The sequence below is a fragment of the Pristiophorus japonicus genome, chromosome 27 (genome assembly GCF_044704955.1).
Source record: "Pristiophorus japonicus isolate sPriJap1 chromosome 27, sPriJap1.hap1, whole genome shotgun sequence".
Taxonomy (NCBI): Eukaryota; Metazoa; Chordata; class Chondrichthyes; family Pristiophoridae; genus Pristiophorus; species Pristiophorus japonicus.
This window is the reverse complement of record NC_092003.1, coordinates 14,339,367-14,362,309: the sequence shown is the minus strand read 5'-3', so window position 1 is coordinate 14,362,309 and position 22,943 is coordinate 14,339,367. Positions and strand designations below refer to the sequence as shown.

General features: G+C 50.8%; 1 protein-coding gene across 9 annotated transcripts in view; it reads left to right on the top strand.

Moving 5' to 3' along the window:
• LOC139239492 (EH domain-binding protein 1-like) overlaps positions 1 to 22,943 on the top strand; it is a 142,677-nt gene that overhangs the window by 53,298 nt on the left and 66,436 nt on the right. For 5 of the 9 annotated variants that reach the window (XR_011588660.1, XR_011588659.1, XM_070868274.1 and 2 more), the window contains exons 7-14: positions 2,477 to 2,512; positions 4,909 to 4,998; positions 5,669 to 6,110; positions 6,976 to 7,495; positions 9,098 to 9,267; positions 9,942 to 9,990; positions 11,056 to 13,074; positions 22,054 to 22,156. Coding sequence is in view for 7 of the 9 variants with exons in the window: in XM_070868274.1 (XP_070724375.1) it covers positions 2,477 to 2,512; positions 4,909 to 4,998; positions 5,669 to 6,110; positions 6,976 to 7,495; positions 9,098 to 9,267; positions 9,942 to 9,990; positions 11,056 to 13,074; positions 22,054 to 22,156 (3,429 nt within the window). In the remaining 2 variants the exon portion in view is untranslated. The remainder of the gene's footprint in view (positions 1 to 2,476; positions 2,513 to 4,908; positions 4,999 to 5,668; positions 6,111 to 6,975; positions 7,496 to 9,097; positions 9,268 to 9,941; positions 9,991 to 11,055; positions 13,075 to 22,053; positions 22,157 to 22,943) is intronic. The other 4 variants (XM_070868280.1, XM_070868277.1, XM_070868275.1 and 1 more) reach the window with 4 other exon arrangements.

The following is a 22,943-nucleotide window of genomic DNA, read 5'->3' as shown; positions in this document are numbered from 1 at the left end:
CAATTGAGGGATGGAAAATGCCTGTGCGTGGATTTTTTTAACGTGTGGTGACCGTTGCACATCAGCCACCACACGGGCTTGACAGAGCTAGGCCTTGGTCCAGTGGCAAGGATTAACCAGTACGACTGGAGACGTGCTCTGCTGCACGACCCAGACTCGCGCCTCTCCCGGACCCCAGTCAAGTCCCTCTACAATCTCTCGCCGCTCCCGCTGTACCTGCCCGCGCTGCAGTCAAAAAACAACCAAACCGGGATCGTGTGCCTTGTTCCGCCCCCGTCACCCGTCCAATCTTTTTCAAATTCATTCACGGGATGTGGGTGTCGCTGGCAAGGCCCAGCACATTTATTGCCCTCGAGAAAGTAGTGGTGAGCCGCCGCCTTGATTACAAATCAGTGGATTGCTCAGCAAATTAAGAGGGCGGTTAAGAGCCAACCACATTGCTGTGGGTCTGGAGTCACATAGAGGCCCAGACCGGGTAAGGGCGGCAGATTTCCTTCCCTAAAGGGACATTAGTGAACGAGATGGGTTTTTACGACAATCGTGATTGGGGCTCAGGAGAAGCGTGAGTTCAGGGCCAGGGGCCCAGGGGCAGCACGGGCCCAGCCCACACTGTGCGATTTGTGTGCGCACTAGGTCCGTGCAGCAGAGCAGGTCTCCAGTCGTACTGGTTAATCCTTGCCACTGGACCAAGACCTCGCTCTGTCAAGCCCGTGTGGTGGCTGGTCTGCAACGGCCACACCCCGCGTTAAAAAAATCCACCCACAGGCATCTTCCACCCTTCAGGATGCAGTTCGGGATCTGGAACATTAGGTCCTTCATTGAAACACCTATGAACTCATCCCTTTTGGCGTGGAAGCAAGTCATCCTCATTTCGAGGAACTGCCTATGACTGACGACAATCCGGTAGTTCCACTATCACCATTGTTGATACAAGCTTTTTAATCCAGATTTATTTACTGAACTGAATTTAAATTCCCCCAGCTGCCGTGGGTGTGTAGGCTTCCAACTCGACACTGTGGGAAATGGGATCCCAAACCTGATGGGACGGGGCATCTGGCATAAGGACACTTAACCCAAAATAACACTCGATCATGGGGGTAGAGGGAGGTCATTGAAGCCCACTTCAATCCGTACTTGTGTCACATTACTGATGGGCCGCCCCCCCCTCCCCCAATTCTCCACGTGTGAGTCTCAGCGAGGAATGTCGGCCAGCTATTCGACCAAGGGGGGAGCGACACGCATTACGGTCCGAACTTTGCCTGCTCCTCTCCCCGGCACAACTGCAGCACGGGGCAGCACCCGACCTGGAGCAAACACAGACACTACCTGGCCAGCCCCCACACACTCCCGCAGCCCAGTCCCTCCAGTTCTGTCCAATTTTCCTCCTCGGGTTCCCCTCCACTTTCTGCCCTCGCTGCATCCCCGAGCACATCCACCACTTTCTGCCTGTGCCCCTTATGCCCCCACCCCTCCCCAGTCCTAGAGTTTGCGGCAATCGCAAACAAATCAATCTATCTTCGGTCATGCACACTTCCGCCCCCTTTCCTAGCCCAGGGGTACTGGGGCTAATTGCAGTGCCCACCTTGGAACTCCAGCCGAGGTCAGAGCAGGCACTACACCCGGGAGCCTGGCAGTCTCGGTATCACGATGGACGGCGCACTTACTAACCAAACTATCTGGGCAGCCGACAGATGTGACGCGATCTGGGTTTTGTCTACATTTTTTATACTACGCCACGCAGCTGGTCGCACGGAGAGAAACAAGGAGCGAGGTGGAGTCTGCGTGGAGGTGCGGCAGTAACTCTGAGGAGGAACTAACCAATTGTTGTGCACGTGTCTGGATTGATGGCCACCTTGTCTGGATTAGTCGGGGCAGCCAACAGATGTGCTGTAATCTTATCTGGACTGGTGGCCACCTTGTCTGGACTGGCGGCCATCTTGTTGGGATTGGTGCCTTACCTGCCTGGATTAGTCGGGGCAGCCAACAGATGTGATGTAATCTTGTCTGGACTGGTGGCCACCTTGTCTGGACTGGCGGCCATCTTGTTGGGATTGGCGCCTTACCTGCCTGGATTAGTCGGGGCAGCCAACAGATGTGATGTAATCTTGTCTGGACTGGCGGCCATCTTGTCTGGCCTGAAATGGGCCGGAGACATGTTGCTCCAGCCTTATGAGCATCGCTCGGCGGGCCCCTGCACTTGTTGCCAGGTTACCATGCAGGCTATTAGTTAGAATACTGTACAGCACTTATGATAGCCCACTCCACTCCTAACAAACCTGATATCGCCCTTGAGCAGGTTACGATTTGTGATAAATGAAGGGAACTAACACTTGCGGCGATCGTTCAATTTAAATGCAAGCTCGAAACTGGGCATTTAGAAATAAAAATAATTGCTGTCTTAAGTCAGACTGGCTGCATGACCTTTAACCTTCTGCATTTCCCACTTTCTTGAAAATTCCCTTTCGTTCTGTCGCAGGGTATAGGTTTCTCTATAGCTTGGACCGGCTGAGAGGTGGGTAAGCGTGTGTGAGGGATCTTGCTTTGCCTTGAGTGCCGTTAATCCGCATTTGGGCCGGAGGAGTGATCCGGCTCCAGCTTCGGAGTATGATCCGGTCCGTGTGTTTGAAGCCGCCGTGGCCTAGCTCGCTCTTGTTCAAAGGCCCAGGTGATCCGCATTGTCCCAATACCATATTCACCCGAGTACAAGCCCCGTGTAAACCCATCCCGTTACCGTATTCACCCGAGTACAGGCTTCATGTAAACCCATCCCAATACCATATTCACACCAATACAGGTCCCGTGTAAACCCATACCAATACCATATTCACCCAGGTACAGGTCCCGTGTAAACCCATCCCTTTTACCGTATTCACCCAAGTACAGACCCCGTGTAAACCCATCCTAATACCGTATTCACCCGAGTACAGGCCCCGTGTAAAATCATCCCCGCTACCGTATTCACCCGAGTACAGGCCCCGTGTAAAACCAAAGCTGTTACTGTATTCATTCAAGTACAGGCCCCGTGTAAACTATCTCTATTACCATATTCACCAGAGTACAGGCCCCATGTAAAACCATCCTTGTTACCGTATTCACCCGAGTACAGGCCCCGTGTAAACTGTCCAAATATCATATTTAGAGGAGTACAGACTTCATGTAAACTTTCCCTATTACCTTATTCTCTGGAGTACTGCCCTGTGTAAACTATTTCTATTACCTTATTCTCTTTGTAAGCTATGCCTATTACCTTATTCTTTTGATGACTGACCCATGCAAGTATTCCTGATTACCTTATTCTCTGGACTGCTGCCCCAATGTAAGCTATCTCTATTGCCTGATTTTCTGGAGTACTTCCCCATATAAGCTATCCCTTGTATAGTTTTGTCTAGTGTTATCCCTTATTTTCCTCAAGACACCGGCTTGCTGAGGCTCCAGTCTAAAGGGGTTGGCCTGGCTCAGCAAGCCTTTCATGTGAATCCAGTCAGCGAGTGTGTAGGGCCAGCTATTCAACTGTGAGGGTATCACAGCTGAGCATGAGATTCCCATACATGCATTTTGCTGCAGCGATCAGTTAATAAGAAGAAGGAACCTGGGCTGATTGTAACATCCTAGAGAATAACGAACCGATTGCATACAGGCTAACAAGAGTCCTGTTGTATAAACAGGACGGAATATGTTGAACACCAGCTCCGTTGGCTACGTGCTGTAACTGTGCAGATGCTCCTTGCTTTTCTATTACTTGCCTAACATGTAACGTTGAGTGTGTTGCAAATGAAAGCCTGGTTGCTGTTAAGAAATTAAACATGGGTGGGGGAATCGGGTGGGGGGGGAGATGAAGGCAGCATGGTTGGATTCTGCATGATCATTGGGTGTGTGGTACTGACATGTTTTCCGACTGGCCAGCCGACTCTGGAGCCCCGGTCGCAGCGAGTTCTCTGTGTCAGGGCCGTGGCGGTGGGGGAGGAAATGCTGACACTGCACCGTGGGGATCATCAGGCTTGACACGTCCGTGGAGGTTGGCTACTGCAGAGTGAATCATTAACTTACATGTAAAGCCCTATATTTGGATTGTTGAAAGCTCGGCTGTTATAGTCAACAAAAAATCATTTACAATTCGAACATCTGATTGAATTGTAGGGGGGGGGAGGATGTCAGGGGCACTGATGTATTCTTCTCTCTCATTCTCACCGTCTCCCTCTCACCGTCTCCCTCTCACCGTCTCCCTCTCACCGTCTCTCTCTCTCACTCTCTCTCCCGCTCATCCTTTCTCTCTCTCACCCTCTTTCTTCAAGGTTTAGAGAGGAAAAACAGAGATAACTATGGAGGCACAGGTATCTCAGCATGCATGGCTTTAGTAAAAACCCCCTATTAAAACTCAACGGCCTCCAGAGAGCTTTCAGCAGTGGCGTGGGATTGGGGATAGACCTCCCCCCATTCCGTTTCCTGGTCATTTCAATCATTCTATCTCATTCTCTCTCTCTCTCTCTCTCTCTCTCTCTCTCTCTCTCTCTCTCTCTCTCTCTCTCACGCCCCCTCTCACATCCTCTTCTTTCTCATCCTCCTTTCTCGCTCTCTCTCTCTCTCTCCCCTCCCCCTTTTGTTTCTGCACCACCCTTTCTCTCTCCGCAGCCGTGCCCCGCCTGTGGGATTTGCAAGGTTGGAGAGTGCCAGAGAGCAGGCGAAAACAAGAGATACCTACGGAGGCAGGGGTTATCCCAGCATGCATGGCAGTCGGGAAAGACCCCTACTAAAGCCCAAAGGCCTCCAGAGACAATGAGTCCTGGAAAGTGCTGAGGAGCACGACTTTTTCAATTTGGGACATTGGGAACGGGAGCAGCTCTGCTCTTCCCTCATGTCCCCACCCCCCTCAGTCCCCATGCAGTAATTCTGTCGCCGTTGTATTCGCAGATGTCAATGAGCCTCTCGGCACGCTGGAGGAGGAAGAGGAGGATCATGTGGCAGCGGGAGCCAGTCAGGTTGTGCTGGGGACACAGGAAGGTGAGTCTTCTGAGCATGCTCACACCTTTAAAGATTTCATGAGATCCTTTCAAGGTTTTGGATGTTCCACCCTGCCACCCCTCCACTGGTTTAGCTCTCCTGAAGGCCCAGATTCCTTAACCAACATACAGGGCTAATCTTTCCGCCTCAGATATTACACAATGGGAGCATCGGAGCCAAGCCAAATCCTATCCACAACATCCACACACACACCCGCTTTTCAATAACAGTCATTGGGCAGTGACCTGCAGCGGCCTCTGGGAGTGTGTGATGGGACAGTGTGGAGGGAGCTTTACTCTGTATCTAACCCCGTGCTATACCTGCCCTGGGAGTGTTTGATGGGACAGTGTAGAGGGAACTTTACTCTATATCTAACCCCGTGCTATCCCTGCCCTTGGAGTGTTTGATGGGACAATGTAGAGGGAGCTTTACTCTGTATCTAACCCCGTGCTATACCTGCCCTGGGAGTGTTTGATGGGACAGTGTAGAGGGAACTTTACTCTATATCTAACCCCGTGCTGTACCTGCCCTGGGAGTGTTTGATGGGACAGTGTAGAGGGAACTTTACTCTATATCTAACCCCGTGCTATCCCTGCCCTTGGAGTGTTTGATGGGACAATGTAGAGGGAGCTTTACTCTGTATCTAACTGTTAAATTCTCTGACACACAGCTTCCTTCCCAGGTAGACGGAAGGAGGATGCCCTGGGTGGATGTGAGACAGAGGTGGCCTCGGCCAGTTCACGCCCGTTGAGTCCGATCAGCAAAGCGCAAGTCCCGCACACAAACCCTTTTAACGATGAGAGGGTCCCATCAGCTACACCGGAGGGGAGTCAAATCTTCAGCAAAGTGACGGGCCAGCACCAGCCACCGAAGAGTAGCGGGGAGACCACGGACGTCCTGTTCGGAAACCAGGGCAGTGAAACCAAGCCACCCTTGCAGGGAAGGAGGCCGAGCCCGAGCCCGGACAGCCAGCGGCCAATCCGCAACGCCGCTGAGCCAACCAATCCCTTCGAAGACGAGGCCCAACTCAGCGATCACAGGCTCGGCAAGCCAGAGGAGGTAGGCCATATGCCGGTCGCCGAGCAACTGACAACGGGCAAGAAGGATGCTGGGTAAGTGAGAGCAATTCCGATTAACTGCCAACTGACCCAATCTATCCGATGGGCCTCAACATTCTTTCAGACCCTCTGTCGTTCTCTCAATGCTGCGCATCCCACTATCGCTTCCATGCAAGGGGACGGTGGCGGAGTAGTTATGTTCCTGGACTCATAATCCAGAGGCCTAATCTAGCAGAACGTGAGTTCAAATCCACAGTGGCAGTTTGAGAATTTGAAGTGAGCACTTCTTGCCTCTGAGGCAGAATGTCATGGGTTCGAGTCCCACTCCAGAGTCTTGAGCGCAAAAATATAGTCTGACGCTCCCTATGCCAGTACTGAGGGAGCGCTGCACTGTTGAAGGGGCAGTACTGAGGGAGCGCCGCACTGTCGGAGGGGCTGTACTGAGGGAGAGCTGCACAATTGGATGGGCAGTACTGAGGGAGCGCTGCACTGTCGGAGGGGCTGTACTGAGGGAGAGCCGCACAATTGGATGGGCAGTACTGAGGGAGCGCTGCGCTGTCAGAGGTACCGTCTTTCGGATGAGACATTAAACCGAGACCCCGTCTGCTCTCTCAGGTGGACGTAAAAGATCCCATGGTCACTATTGGAAGAAGAGTTCTCCCCAGTGTCCTGGGGCCAATATTTATGTCTCAACCAACATCACTAAAAACAGAGATGAGATAATCATTATCACATTGCTGTTATTGGGGGCTTGCTGTGCGCAAATTGGCTGCCGCATTTCCTATATTGCAATAGTAACTACACTGCAAAATGTGCTTCACTGGCTGTAAAGTGCTTTGGGCATCCTGGGGCCGTGAAGGGCGGCGTAAATGTAAGTCTTTCTTTCTGCATTCATTGTATGCTACACTCTTACTTTCAGATCTTCCAAGGCCAGCGAGGTGAGGGGCGATAAGCCACTGCCCGCTCCGCGGCTCAAGAAGAGGCAACACACTTTAACCACGCCTTCTGACTCCGCGGGATTGCCAAGTGGAGCCTCTCAGGACACTACTGTGCCTTCAAACTTAATGGGCTCGACGGACCCATCAACATCATCAGCATTGCTGCCCGGTGGTGTCACGTGGGCCTCGATGGTCAACCAGAACGTGGCAGTGCCAACCCCAACAGCCAATGCCAAGAATGCCCAGGAGAGCACGGCTATCGGCAGAGTGCCTGCCCCAGGCTCCTCGGCCACAACTCAGCCTGGCCCAACGCCTGGCGCCCGGCCGACAACACCACCCTCGCGGGATGCGGCAGCAGCTCTGGTGCCAGCAAGTCAGAAGGAACCGGAGGTCAGGGCCAAGCGGAAAGCCCCACCCCCTCCGCTATCCCTCGGTACCGTCACGGCCGACTCCAGCACGGTGGGTTCAAGCCCGGAGAAGAAACCAGCCGATCCTTCAATCGTAAGCGCTCCCCTCTTTCAGGGGGCTTGACAGGGTAGATGCAGGGAGGATGTTCCCCGGGCTGGGGAGTCTAGAACCAGGGGTCACAGTCTCAGAATAAGGGGTCGGCCATTTAGGGCCAAGCTGAGGATGAATTTCTTCACTCAGAGGGTGGTGAATCTTTTGAATTCTCTGTGGAGGCCCAATCATTGAGTATATTCATGGCTGAGGTCAATAGATTTTTGGACTCTAGGGGAATCAAGGGATAAGAACATAAGAAATAGGAGCAGGAGTGGGCCATAGGGCCCCTCGAGCCTGCTCCACCATTCAATAAGATCATGGCTGATCTGATCATGGACTCAGCTCCACCTCCCCGCCCGCTCCCCATAACCCTTTATTCCCTTATCGCTCAATAAATATATTTAAGGCGGAGATAGACAGATTAATGATCCAACCTCCACAGCTCTCTGAGACAGAGAATTCCACAGATTTACAACCCTCTGAGAGAAGAAATTTCTCCTCATCTCAGTTTTAAATGGGTGACCCCTTATTCTAAGACTATGCCCCCTAGTTCTATATTCCCCCATGGGAAACATCCACATTGTCGAGCCCCCTCAGTATCTTATACATTTCAATAAGATCATCACTCATTTTTCTGAACTCCAATGAGTTTAGGCCCAACCTGCTCAACTTTTCCTCATAAGTCAACCCCCTCATCTCTGGAATCAACCTAGTGAAGCTTCACTGAACAGCCTCCAATGCAAGTATATCCTTCCTTAAATGGGTATATGGGGATAGTGCAGGAAAGTGGAGTTGAGATAGATGATCAGCCATGATCTTATTGAATGGTGGAACAGGCTTGAGGGGCCGAATGGCCTACACTTGCTCCTAATTCTTATATTCTTATTAAATAATTTGATTGGGTAGATAGAGAGAAACTATTTCCTCTGGTTGGGGGGAGTCCAGAACAAGGGGGCAGAACCTTCAAATTAGAGCCAGGCTATTCAGGGGTGATGTCAGGAAGCACTTCTTCACACAAAGGGCGGTGGGAATCTGGAACACTCTCCCGCCAACAAGGCCGTGGATGCTGGGGGTCAATTGGAGCTTTCAAGACTGAGATGGGGGATGTTGGGTAAGGCTCGGGTTGGGGTGGACTGTAGAATGTTTCGGTGTAAGGAGTGTTGCAGTTGTGTGGGGCAGACTGGTTGGGCCGGGTGCTCTTTGCCTTTCCGCCATTGTTCAGTGCTCATAGGTTTATCTGTATCCTTCAGGGCTGCCGACCGAGGGTTGTGCGGCTCTTTGTCGGCCGGCGCGGACACGATGGGCCGAAATGGCCTCCTTCCGCGCTTTAGATTCCTATGTTTCTACGTAATGGTATCGAACGATATGGAGCAATGGTGGGAAAAATGGGATTGAGGTGCAGATCAACCAGGATCTGATTGGATGGCGGAATGGGCCTGAGGGGTTAAATGGCCTCCTTAATGTTCCTGACCCTGAATCTAACTGGCGGGGTTCAGCGGCCACTGGTGGGTGGGAGGGAGTTTCGGCCATTAGAGAAGGTCGCGGTACTGAGTGTGAAAGCGTGTGTGTCTGACTGCGCCCTCCCTTTCTGTCCACCAACAGCAGAGCGCCCTTCCCTGCCCGACCCTCGCCAACCCCAGCCGCTGCCTGCTGGACTGGTGTAAGGAGGTGACCAAGACCTACCCTCGGCTGAAGATCACCAATTTCACCACCTCCTGGCGGAACGGGCTGGCCTTCTGCGCCATCCTACACCACTTCCACCCTGGACTCATGTAAGTACAACAACTTGCATTTATATAGCGCCTTTAACGTAGTAAAACATCCCAAGGTGCTACACAGGAGCGTAATCAAACAAAATCTGACACCGAGCCACAAGGAGATATTAGGGGCAGGTGACCAAAAGCTTGGTCAAGAAAGTAGGTTTTAAGGAACTTCTTAAAGGAGGAGAGAGAGGCGGAGAGGTTTAGGGAGGGAATTCCAGAACTTGGGGCCCAGGCAGCTGAAGGCACAGCCGCCAATGGCGGAGTGGTTAAAATCGGGGATGTTCAAGAGGATTGGAGGAACGTAGAGATTTCGGAGGGTTGAGGGGCTGGAGGAGGTACATTATGGGCCTCCACAGCTCAGCTCCACAGAGGAGCACATCAGCCCAGCTCCACCCTGGGCCTCCCCAAACCAACTCCACTGTGAGCCTGCCCAGCCCCGCTATGGCCTCCAAGGTACTATTTGCAACTTGCTCACTTTTATTCAGTCCCAACTCTCTTACATAACCGTTCTGATCATCACAAAGGATTCCTCAATTTACCCCTTGAATGGGTCACAGGTTGATGATATTTTGGCAGACCGCCGCACAATCGGAAGGTGTGGGGAGGGGCGGTTTGCGATATGGGGCTTCCCTTCCCTTGGCCTCCTATTTATTTCTCCCTCTTTCTCTTTCTCTCCCCCTCAGAGATTACTCCTCGCTGGACCCTCACGATATCAAGATGAACAACAAGAAGGTGAGTACAAGAGGAGGCCTAAAACAAGCGAGGGGGACAAGACCAGCGGGTCACGATGGGGGTTGGGTTGGTTGGGTATATTCCCGGAGGCTTCATCACATGAGCTCTCTGCTCTGCCCCCCACCCCGACTCTCCCACCATTGGTCGCACAACACGTCCATACTCACGACGCACCCTCCCACTCCACCCCCATCCCGTCCTTACCCCCCAACCCACCCCTCCTTCCCTCCTTCCCCCTCCCCCTTTCCCCAAACCATCTTTCCCACCCCTCCACCCCCACATCCCATCCTTCCCCGCCCCTCTTCCCCATCCCATCCAACCCACCCCTCTCCCCCATCCCACCCAACCCACCTCTCTCTAAGTGGGAGTAACTTCACCACACGGGACTGCAACAATTCAAGAAGGTGGCTCACCACCACCTTCTCAAAGGCGATTAATGAGTGGCAATAAATGCTGGGCCTTACCAGCGATGCCCACATCCCAGGAACTAATTAAAAAATGCACAGATTCACCAGAATAATACCGGGGCTAAATTGTTGCATAGATTGACCTTGTATTCCCTCGAGTTTAGAAGATTAAAAGGTGATCTAATTGAGGTGTTTGAGATGAATAAAGGTGTTGATAGGGTAGATAGCTAGAAACTATTTCCTCTGGTGGGGGAGTCCAGAACAAGGGGGCGTCACCTTAAAATCAGAGCCAGACGTTCAGGGATGATGTCAGGAAGCACTTCTTCACACAAAGAGTGCTGGGAATCTGGAACTCTCTCCCCAAAAAGCTGTTGCGGCTGGGTGGGGGCGGGGGGGGCAATTGTAAATTTCAAAAGTGAGATTGATAGATTTTTGTTGGGTATTAAGGGTTACGGAATCAAGGCAGGTAGATGGAGTTAAGATACAGATCAGCCATGATCTGATTGAATGGCGGAGCAGGCTCGAGGGGCTGAATGGCCTATTCCTGTGAGATCTGCACTGGGGTCAATTGGAAATACTGTTAACTGTTAATCCACTTGCCTTCTGTGCAATGCCATCTCCGGTTGTTTTGACTGTTTTCCCATTTTACCCTCTCCAGGCCTTTGATGGTTTTGCCAGCCTGGGCATCTCACGGCTCCTGGAGCCGGCGGACATGGTCCTGCTGGCCATCCCTGACAAGCTCATCGTGATGACCTACCTGTGCCAGATCAGGGCCCACTTCACCGGACAGGAGCTCAATGTGGTGCAGATTGAAGAGAACAGCAGCCACAGCACCTATAAGGTAGGCAACTTTGACTCGGACACCCATAGCTCTTTGGATCCCGTCCAGTTTTACTCGGAGAGAATGGAGGTCCATCAGGCCAGCTCTGTGCCACAGAGACCCAACAGGCCCAAGAGGGAAGCCTTGAAGAGGAACAGCCAAGTCCTGTTGAGTGATGAAGTCAACCCAGAGCCAAAGACCTCTCCTCGGGCCGATCCACACCCCAACTCCTCCAAAGCTCTCGAGTATGATGCCAACAGTGACTTGCTCCCCCAGAAACAGTCCCAGTCATCAGTGTCTGGCACCAGGGTCTCTGCGGGTGTCCAGTCAACGGAGGGCGGTCTGGCCCTGGTGCCAAAGCATTTGGTTCACGATCAAAAGGCTGGGCTGAGTGTTGCATCACCACAGGAGCTTGGGAGGTCTGGGGAGGGCTCGGCCTCAAAGGACCCTGGGAGGCCCAAGGATGTGCCCATTGCAAAGGCCCGTAGGAAGACCAGGGGCCTGGCCACAACAGAGGCTGATGGGAAATCCGTGAGCCCGCCCGCCTCGGAGGATCATGAGAAGCCCCAGGAACTGGTCATTACAGAGGGTGCTGGGAAATCTGTGAGCCTGCCTGCCTCAGAGGACCATGGGAAGCCCCAAGAATTGTCCATTACAGAGGATGCTGGGAAATCTGTGAGCCCGCCTGCCTCAGAGGACCATGGGAAGCCCCAAGAATTGTCCATTACAGAGGATGCTGGGAAATCCGTGAGCCCGCCTGCTTTAGAGGACCATGGGAAGAGCAGTGAGCTTTCCACTGCAGTGGATCATGGGAAGCAGGTCACCTCAGAGAATCATGGGAAGCAGGTCGCCTCAGAGGATCATGGGAAGACAATGGAACTGTACATTACGGAGGCTGATGGGAAACCTGTGGAGATGACTGCCTCCGAGGATCATGGGAAGCAGGTCGCATCAGAGGATCATAGGAAGTCAGCCACCTCAGAGGCTCATGGGAAGTCAGTCGCCTCAGAGGATCATGGAATGCAGGTTACCTCAGAAGATCATGAGCAGCAGGCTGCCTCAGAGGATCATGGGAAGCTCGGGGAAGTGTCCATCACGGAGGCTGATGGGAAACCTGTGGAGCCACTTGCCTCTGAGGAGCAGACACAGGATAAGGAGATGTCGACTGCAGAGGTCCCTGGGAGGCCATTGGATGAGTCCAGTCCAGGTGACCGTGGGAAGCCCATAGAGCTTTTCATCAGAGAAGCACCCCCCACATCAGCGTTGCTCATCATAGAGGAGGAGGAGAGGCCTCCAGAGACGTCCTCCGCCATGGGGCCGCCTGCCCAGGTGGACCATGAGGAGCCCGTGCAGCCAGTGGCCACAGAGGATGCTGGGAAGCCCCAGGAACTGTCTGCCCCGAGTCAAGGGCCGCCTTCAGCTGCAAGGGATCATGAAGCCCCTGAGGGGAGACCCCACCAAGAGCAGCTTGGGACAGTCAAGGGCCCAGAGTGCCCTCAAACACACAAGAGAGCTCTGGAAAGAGAAAAGAGTGCCGAGGTTCTACCAAAAGAGAGTTCTGATGTTCCCAATGGGTCTCCCGCTCAGTCGTCATCCCAGGAAGGACCATCGGCCCCCGCGGACAACACCGACGGCAGGAATGTGATGGGCTTGCTTGGCGGGACCGGCAGACCGGAGAGGCTTCAGCGCTCGCAGTCATCGGAGAGCCGTTCCCCGGGCAGGTCCAGCAAGTCAGGCTTTTCCCACCTCCGGGACGCGGACCTGGTCAAGAAAAAACGGGCTCGGAGGCGCAGTGACTCGGTGGAGGAGGCTGACGGGAACCTGGGCCAGGCCGAGGGGGCTGGCGCAAGAACAGAGGTAAAAGGAACCAGCATGGTGCTTGTGGCATGTGTGGTGGTGGGGTGGTGAGTGGGGTGGGGGAGCGGGGGTTAGTTGTGGGGAGCCAACCAGTCGGGGTGGGGGTGGGGGGAATGCGGGGGTTAGCTATGGGGAGCCAACCAGTGGGGGGTGGGGTCACGCGGGGGTTAGCCGTGGGGAGCCAACCAGGAGGCATGTATGTACGAAGGCGACAAATGCATTCAGCCAAGGGAAGCTCGCTATTGTTCTCTGCTATGAAGACCTTGGTTATTGAGGTGAAGTAGACACTCTGAGCCCACTTCCTGCCCTGAATCCTGCTCTGCCCGGCCCACTGTCAATCCTGGGTGTTGCAAAATGGGACAGCCCAGAGACCCCAGGCAGGAAATATCTCTCACTTGGGTCCCAGACAGGAAATATCTCTCTCACCTGGGTCCCAGGCAGGAAATATCTCTCATCTGGGTCCCAGGCAGGAAATATCTCTCTCACCTGGGTCCCAGACAGGAAATATCTCTCTCACCTGGGTCCCAGGCAGGAAATATCTCTCACCTGGGTCCCAGGCAGGAAATATCTCTCATCTGGGTCCCAGACAGGAAATATCTCTCACCTGAGTCCCAGACAGGAAATATCTCTCACCTGGGTCCTAGACAGGAAATATCTCTCACCTGAGTCCCAGACAGGAAATATCTCTCATCTGGGTCCCAGGCAGGAAATATCTCTCACCTGGGTCCTAGACAGGAAATATCTCTCACCTGGGTCCTAGACAGGAAATATCTCTCACCTGAGTCCCAGACAGGAAATATCTCTCACCTGGGTCCTAGACAGGAAATATCTCTCACCTGAGTCCCAGACAGGAAATATCTCTCACCTGGGTCCCAGGCAGGAAATATCTCTCACCTGAGTCCCAGACAGGAAATATCTCTCACCTGGGTCCTAGACAGGAAATATCTCTCACCTGGGTCCTAGACAGGAAATATCTCTCACCTGGGTCCTAGACAGGAAATATCTCTCACCTGGGTCCTAGACAGGAAATATCTCTCACCTGAGTCCCAGACAGGAAATATCTCTCACCTGGGTCCTAGACAGGAAATATCTCTCACCTGGGTCCCAGACAGGAAATATCTCTCACCTGGGTCCTAGACAGGAAATATCTCTCACCTGGGTCCTAGACAGGAAATATCTCTCACCTGAGTCCCAGACAGGAAATATCTCTCACCTGGGTCCCAGACAGGAAATATCTCTCACCTGGGTCCCAGACAGGAAATATCTCTCACCTGGGTCCCAGACAGGAAATATCTCTCACCTGGGTCCCAGGCAGGAAATATCTCTCACCTGGGTCCTAGACAGGAAATATCTCTCATCTGGGTCCCAGGCAGGAAATATCTCTCACCTGGGTCCTAGACAGGAAATATTTGTTTCGTCTGGGTCCCAGACAGGATGTATCTGTCTCCCCTGTGTATATCTAGAGGACTGACTGCTCTATCACTGGTACTGCCTTATCAGAAATTATATTGAGACACACATGGAGCCATACAGTACTAGCCAGGAGTGAATTGTTCCCTTTGACCCGCTGTGTACCATACATGTACAGGAGCCAACACTGAGACACATGTGGGTACGGTAACATAGTGGTTATGTTACTGGATTAGCAAACCAGAGGCCTGGAGTAATGATCATGAGTTGTGAGTTTAAATCCCATCACGGCAGCTGGAATAAAAGTAAATAATAAAAATAAATAATAGACCATGAAACTACCGGATTGTTGTACAAATCCAACTGGTTCACTAATGTCCTTTTAGGGTAAGAAATCTACCGTGCTTACCTGGTCTGGCCTATATGTGGTTTACTCTTGCCTGCCTTCTGCAAGTCACTCAGTTGTAACAAACCGCTATGAGAAATAATAAGAATAAAACCGGACGGGCATCAACCTAGGCACTGGCTTCGGACACACCCAGCCCAGTCAACCCTGCAAAGTCCTCCTCACGAACCTTAGGGACTTGTGTCAAAATTAGGAGAGCTGTCCCACAGACTAGTCAAGCAACAGCCTGACATAGTCATTCTCACAGAATTATATCTTTCAGCCAACGTCCCAGACTCCTCCATCACCATCCCTGGGTATGTCCTGTCCCACCAGCCTGACAGACCCACCAGAGGTGGCAGTACAGTGGTATACAGTCAGGAGGGAGTGGCCCTGGGAGTCCTCAACATTGAATCCGGAACCCATAAAGTCTCATGGCTTCAGGTCAAGCATGGGCAAGGAAACCTCCTGCTGATTCCCACCTACCGCCCTCCCTCAGCTGATGAATCAGTACTCCTCCATGTTGAAGTACTGAGGATATCAAGGGCACAGAACACACTCTGGATGGGGGACTTCAATGTCCATTACATAGTGGTAGCACCACTACTGGCCAAGTCTTGAAGGAAATAGCTGCCAGACTGGGCCTGCAGCAGGTGGTGAGAGAACCAACACGAGGGAAAAACCTATTTGATCTTGTTCTCACCAATCTACCTGTTGCAGATGCATCTGTCCATGACAGTATTGGTAGCAGTGACCACGTACTTGTGGAGACAAAGTTCTGCGTTCACACTGAGGACACCCTCCATCGTGATGTGTGGCAATACCACCGTGCTAAATGGGATAGATTCAGAACAGATCTCGCAGCTGAAAACTGGGCGCTGTGGGCCATCAGCAGTAGCAGAATTGTATCACCTCTCATTCTTCTAAACTAGAGAATATAGGCCTTGACTGCTCAATCTTTCCCCATAGGATAATCCCCCCAATCCCAGGAATCAGTCTAATGAACCTTCATTGCACTCCCTCAGTGGCAAGTATATCCTTCCTTAGGTAAGGAGACCCAAACTGTACACAATACAGTCTCACCAGGGCCCTATATAATTACAGTAAGACGTCTTTACTCTTATACTCAAATCCTTCTGTAATAAAGGCCAACATACCATTTGCTTTCTGAATTGCCTGCTGTACCTGCAAGTTAACTTTCAGTGATTGGTGTACAAGGACACCCAGGTCCCTCTGAACACCAACATTTCCCAATCTATCACCGTTTAAAAAATACTCAGTTTTTCTATTTTTCTGAACAAAGTGGATAATTTCACATTTCTCCACATTATATTCCATTTGCCATGTTCTTGCCCACTCACTCAGCCTGTCCATATTCCCTTGAAACCTTTTTGCATCCTCCTCACAACTTACATTCCCACCAGCTTGGTATCATCTGCAAACTTGGATATATTACATTTGGTCCCCTCATCCAAATCATTGATCTAGATTGTGAATAGCTGGGGCCCAAGCACTGATCCTTGCGGTAGCCAACTAGTTATAGCCTGCCCACCCGAAAATGACCCACTTATTCCCACTCTCAGTTTTCTGTCCGTAACCAATCCTAAATCCATGATAATGTTTTACCCCAATCCCAGGAGCCCTAATTTTGTTTAATAACCTCTTGTGTGCCACCTTATCGAATGGCTTCTGAAAATCCAAATGACTGATGTTCCTGTTCTATAGAGGACTGTCCTTAGTTACGCCCAATACTGTGTTCTGCTTTCATTTTCTAAATTGAGTAATTTTCAGCACCACAGGCCCTGTGACAGGAAATCTGGGCCTCTTCAGAAAAACAAATTTACACCACTTCACTGACACATACACCAAATATAGCTCATGTTTCTGAATCTTCTAATCAGCAATTTAAAAGCTAGTTGTTCAGCACTCCCAGGGCAGGTATAGCACAGGGTTAGATACAGAGTAAAGCTCCCTCTACACTGTCCCATCAAACACTCCCAGGGCAGGTACAGCACGGGTTAGATACAGAGTAAAGCTCCCTCTACCCTGTCCCATCACACACTCCCAGGGCAGGTACAGCACATGGTTAGATACAGAGTAAAGCTCCCTCTACACTCTCCCATTACCGCGGCAGCCAATTTGCACACAGCAAGCTCCCACAATCAACAATGAATTTGACCAGATAATCTGTTTTAGTGATGTTGATTGAGGGATAAATATTGGCCCAGGACACCGGGGGATAACTCCCCCCGCTCTTCTTTCAATAGTGGCCGTAGGATCTTTTACGTCCACCTGAGAGAGCAGACGGGGCCTCGCTTTAATGTCTCATCTGAAAGTGCGATGCTTCCTCAGTACTGCAACTCCGACAGTGCAGCACTCCCTTAATACTGCCCCTCCGACAATGCAGCACTCCCTCAGTACAGCCCCTCCGACAGTGTGACGCTCCCTCAATAAGAACATAAGAACATAAGAAATAGGAACAGGAGTAGGCCATACGGCCCCTCGAGCCTGCTCCGCCATTCAATACGATCATGACTGATCTGATCATGGACTCAGCTCCACTTCCCTGCCCGCTCCCCATGACCTCTTATCCCCTTATCGTTTAAGAACCTGTCTTTTTCTGACTTAAATTTATTCAATGTCCCAGCTTCCACAGCTCTCTGAGGCAGCGAATTCCACAGATTTACAACCCTCTGAGAGAAGAAATTTCTCCTCATCTCAGTTTTAAATGGGCGGCCCCTTATTCTAAGATCATGCCCTCTAGTTCTAGTCTCCCCATCAGTGGAAACATCCTCTCTGCCCCCTCATAATTTTATACGTTTCGATAAGATCACCTCTCATTCTTCTGAATTCCAATGAATAGAGGCCCAACCTCCTCAATCTTTCCTCATAAATCAACCCCCTCATCTCCGGAATCAAACTAGTGAACCTTCTGTGAACTGCCTCTAAAGCAAGTATATTCTTTCATAAATATAGAAAGCAAAACTACACGCAGTATTCCAGGTGTGGCCTCACCAATACTCTATAGCTGTAGCAAGACATCCCTGCTTTTATACTCCATCCCCTTTGCAATAAAGGCCAAGATTCCATTGGCCTTCCTGATCACTTGCTGTACCTGCAAACTATCCTTTTGTGTTTCATGCACAAGTATCCCCAGGTCCCACTGTACTGCAGCACTTTGCAATCTTTCTCCATTTAAATAATAACTTGTTCTTTGATTTTTTTTCTGCCAAAGTGCATGACCTCACACTTTCCAACATTTTACTCCATCTGCAAAATTTTTGCCCACTCACTTAGCCTGTCTATGTCCTTTTGCAGACTTTTTGTGTCCTTCTCACACATTGCTTTTCCTCCCATCTTTGTATTGTCAGCAAACTTGGCTACGTTACACTCAGTCCCTTCTTCCAAGTCGTTAATATAGATTGTAAATAGTTGGGGTCCCAGCACTGATCCCTGCGGTACCCCACTAGTTACTGGTTGCCAACTAGAGAATGAACCATTTATGCCGACTCTCCGTTTTCTGTTAGTTAGCCAATCCTCTATCCATGTTAATATATTACCCCCAACCCCGTGAACTTTTATCTTGTGCAGTAACCTTTTATGTGGCTACTTGTCAAATGCCTTCTGGAAGTACAAATACACCACATCCATTGGTTCCCTTTTATCCATCCTGTTCGTTACATCCACAAAGAATTCCAGCAAATTTGTCAAACATGACTTCCCCTTCATAAATCCATGCTGGCTCTGCCTGACCGAATTTTGCTTTTCCAAATGACCTGCTACTGCTTCTTTAATAATGGACTCCAACATTTTCCCAACCACAGATGTTAGGTTAACTGGTCTATAGTTTCCTGCTTTTTGTCTGCCTCCTTTTTTAAATAGGGGTGTTACATTTACAGTTTTCCAATCTGCTGGGACCTCCCCAGAATCTATGGAATTTTGGTAAATTACAACCAATGCATCCACAATCCCTGCCGCTACTTCTCTTAAGACCCTAGGATGCAAGCCATCAAGTTCAGGGGATTTATCTGCCTTCAGTCCATTATCTTACTGAGTGTCATCTTCTTAGTGATTGTTATTGTGTTAAGTTCCTCCCCGCCATAGCCCCGTGACTATCCACTGTTGGAATATTGTTAGTGTCCTCTACCGTAAAGACTGATACAGAATATTTGTTCAGAGTTTCTGCCACCTCCATGTTCCCCATTACTAATTCCCCGGTCTCGTCCTCTAAGGGACCAACATTTACTTTAGCCACTCTTTTCCTTTTTATATACCTATAGAAACTCTTGCTATCTGTTTTTATATTTTGTGCTAGTTTACTTTCATAGTCTATCTTCCCTTTCTTAATCATTTCTTTAGTCATTCTTTGCTGGCTTTTAAAAGCTTCTGTCCTCCCACTAGTTTTGGCGACTTTGTATGCCCTTGTTTTTAATTGGATACCGTCCTTTATTTCTTTAGTTGGCAATACTGCTCCTCCGTCAGTGCAGCACTCCCTCAGTACTGCCCCTCCGACAGTGCGGCATTCCCTCAGTACTGCCCTCCGACAGTGCGGCATTCCCTCAGTACTGCCCCTCCGACAATGCGGCACTCCCTCAGTACTGCTCCTCCGACAGTGTGGCGCTCCCTCAGTACTGCCCCTCCGACAGTGCGGCGCTCCCTCAGTACTGCCCCTCCGACAGTACAGCACTCCCTCAGTACTGCCCCTCCGACAGTGCAACACTCCCTCAGTACAATTCAGAAGGACAGACAGAAAGGAAAAGGAGGAGGGGTAGAACTGTTCATAAAGATGAGATCAGTGCGTTAGTGAGAAACTATACTGGCTCAGAAGATCAAGATGTTGAATCAGTTTGGGTGGAGATAAGGAATAATAAGGGGAAAAAGTCACTGGTGGGCATAGTCTATAGGCCCCCAACAGTAGCTACACTATTGGACGGAGTATAAATCAAGATACAATGGAGGCTTGTAAAAAAGGAATGGCAATAATCATGGGTGAGTTTAATCTTCTTATTGATTGGAGAAAGCAAATTGGCCAGGGTAGCCTTGAAGAAGAGTTCATAGAGTGTATCCGGGATAGTTTCCTTGAACAGTACGTTGCGGAACCAACTAGGGAGCAGGCTATCTTAGATCTGGTATTGTGTAATGAGACAGGATTAATAAACGATCTCGTAGTAAAGGGTCCTTTTGGAAAGAGTGACCATAACGTGGTTGAATTTCAAATTCAGTTGGAGGTTGAGAAAGTTGGATCTCAAACCAGTGTCATAAGCTTAAATAAAAGAGATTACAAAGGTATGAGGGAAGAGTTGGCTAAAGTGGACTGGGAAAATAGATTGAAGTGTAGGACGGTTGATGAATAGTGGCAGACATTTAAGGAGATATTTCATAACTCACAACAAAAATATATCCCAATGAGAAGGAAAAACTGTAAGAGAAGGAATAACCATCCGTGGCTAACTAGGGAAATAAGGGATGATATCAAATTGGAAACAAGGGCATACAATGTGGCCAAGACCAGTGGGAGGCCAACCCCCTATCCACCCATTCAGCTGCCTCTTACATGAGTCCAGGCTTCAAGCACCTGAAACTACCGGATTATCATAAAAACCCATCTGGTTCACTAATGTCCTTTAGAGAAGGAAATCTGCCGTCCTTACCCGGTCTGGCCGATGTGACTCCAGACCCACAGCAATGCTCTTAACTGCCCTCTGAAATGGTGGTACCCTCTCCTTCTTAAGGGCAATTAAGGATGGGCAATAAATGCTGGGCCTTGCCGGCGACGCCCACATCCCGTGAAGGAATAAATCTTCCGGGAGACAGCTGGCGATCTCCCGCCACGTGAAGAAATATTTATCGACGGCACTCCGACACTTGTCCTTCGCAAACCTGTGGCTTCTTGACCTTTGCCCTGTGGTCCCCTCAACTCTGGCTCAGTGCCCTCTTGACCCTATGCCCTCTTGACCATGTCCCCTTGACCCCGATCCAGTGTCCTCTTGACTCTGTGCCCTCTGACCCTGTTTCCCCCTTAACCCAGTGCCCCCTTTGACCCCGAGTTTGTTTTCTCTATCCCTTCCTCTACATTCTACAATAGAAGCCACCAGATTATGCACAATGTGGCTTGCGAGGCCTGGTTTTCTGCACCCACCCCCCCCCCGCCCCCCCCCAAACACCCCGGTGACTCACCCTCCTGCTGATAACTCAGCCTGAAACAGGAGGGTGTGCCTGTCATTACATTCCTTGAATTTGAAGTTTATTCATTCTCGGGACGTGGGCATCGCTGGCAAGGCTGGCATTTATCGGCCATCCCTTGCATCCCTGTGATTTGATACACATGACTGGCCACTTCAGAGGGTCACTTAAGAGTCAACCACGTTGGTGTGGGACTGGAGTCACGTATAGGTCTAGACTTTCAAGATACACTTGAAATGCCATAACCTACAGGGCTACGGATCAAGAGCTGGAAAGTGGGATTAGGCTGGATAGCTCTTTGTCAGCCGGTGTGTACACGATGGGCCGAATGGCCTCCTTCCGTGCTTTTGCTAATCCCAGTTTGTTGCTTCCAGATTTTCTTTTTAGAATTGAATTCAAATTTCAGAAGTCTTATTTCCTTGATGACTAGTCCAGGCCTCTGGATTGCAGGTCCAGTAACATGACCACAACACTACCACACTCCGAATAGCATTTCAGGCTTTGTGCTTCCATTTTTTTTATAGGTGTCCCTTAAAAGAAAGACTTTGCATTTCTATAGCGCCTTTCACAACCGCAGGACGTCCCAAAGTGCTTCGCAGCCACTGAAGCACTCTTTGAAATGTCGTCACTGTTGTAATGTAGGAAACTTGCAGCCAATTTGCGCACAGCAAGCTCCCACAAAACACCAATGTAACAATGGCCTGTATTTTAGTGATGGTGGTTGGACCAGGACACCGGGGAGAACTCCCCTGGTCATCTTCCAATACACGTGGGATATTTTACGTCCACCCAAGAGAGCAGCCGGGGCCTCGGTTTAATGTCTCATCCGAAAGACAGCCCCGTCTGACCTTAAGTACCGATACTGGGAGCGCGAGCCTAAATTTAGCCCCACCGAGGCGAAACGTTTGGATCCCTGGAGATCAGCTCCAAGACAGCACCCCCCCGCCCCCCCCCACCGTGAGCTATGCCTGATTCTGTGACTTGGTTCCTTGTCTTTGCAGCTGGACGTTGCTGAGGTGCAGATCGAAATCTCCCCAGAGCCTGGTACCAGGCTGCCTTCGGCCGGGCAGGGCAGAGCCCACCAAGACACGGAGCAGCGCCCAGGTATGTTGGCTGTGTCACCCGACGGGTACACGTCTGGGTGGGGTGGCGTGCGGCGGCTGGGGGGGGTGGTGGGCGACAGTATGTATCTCGCTTAAAGGCGAGGGAAAGACGGAGGGCGGTGAGGGTTGTCGGGGAGTCATCAGAAGGGGTTGACTTATGAGGAAAGGTTGAGTAGGTTGGGCCACTACTCATTGGAATTCAGAAGAATGCGAGGTGATCTTATAGAAACGTATAAGATTATGAGCGGGCTCGACAAGGTGGATGCAGAGAGGATGTTCCCACTGATGGGGGAGACTAGAACTAGAGGGCATGATCTTAGAATAAGGGGCCGCACATTTAAAACTGAGATGAGGAGAAATCTGTGGAATTCGCTGCCTCAGAGAGCTGTGGAAGCTGGGACATTGAATAAATTTAAGACAGAAATAGACAGTTTCTTAATCGATAAGGGGATCAGGGGTTATGGAGAGCAGGCAGGGAAGTGGGGCTGAGTCCATGATCGGATCAGCCATGATCTTATTGAATGGCGGAGCAGGCTCGAGGGGCTGTATGGCCGACTCCTGCTCCTATTTCTTATGTTCTTATGTTTCGTTCAGTCTATCAGATCTATCCCCACCCCCACCCCCTGCCCCTCCCTCAGTACCCCCCCCCGGGCCGAAGCTCCATGGGCAACCTGAGTGCAGGCTCTAGCCTTGTGCTGTGGTCCGGATCAGCGTGACTCTGAGGCTGCCTCGCTACGTTAATCCCACGCCCATCAGCATTTAGCAGAGGGGATCAGTCCGAGAGTGGT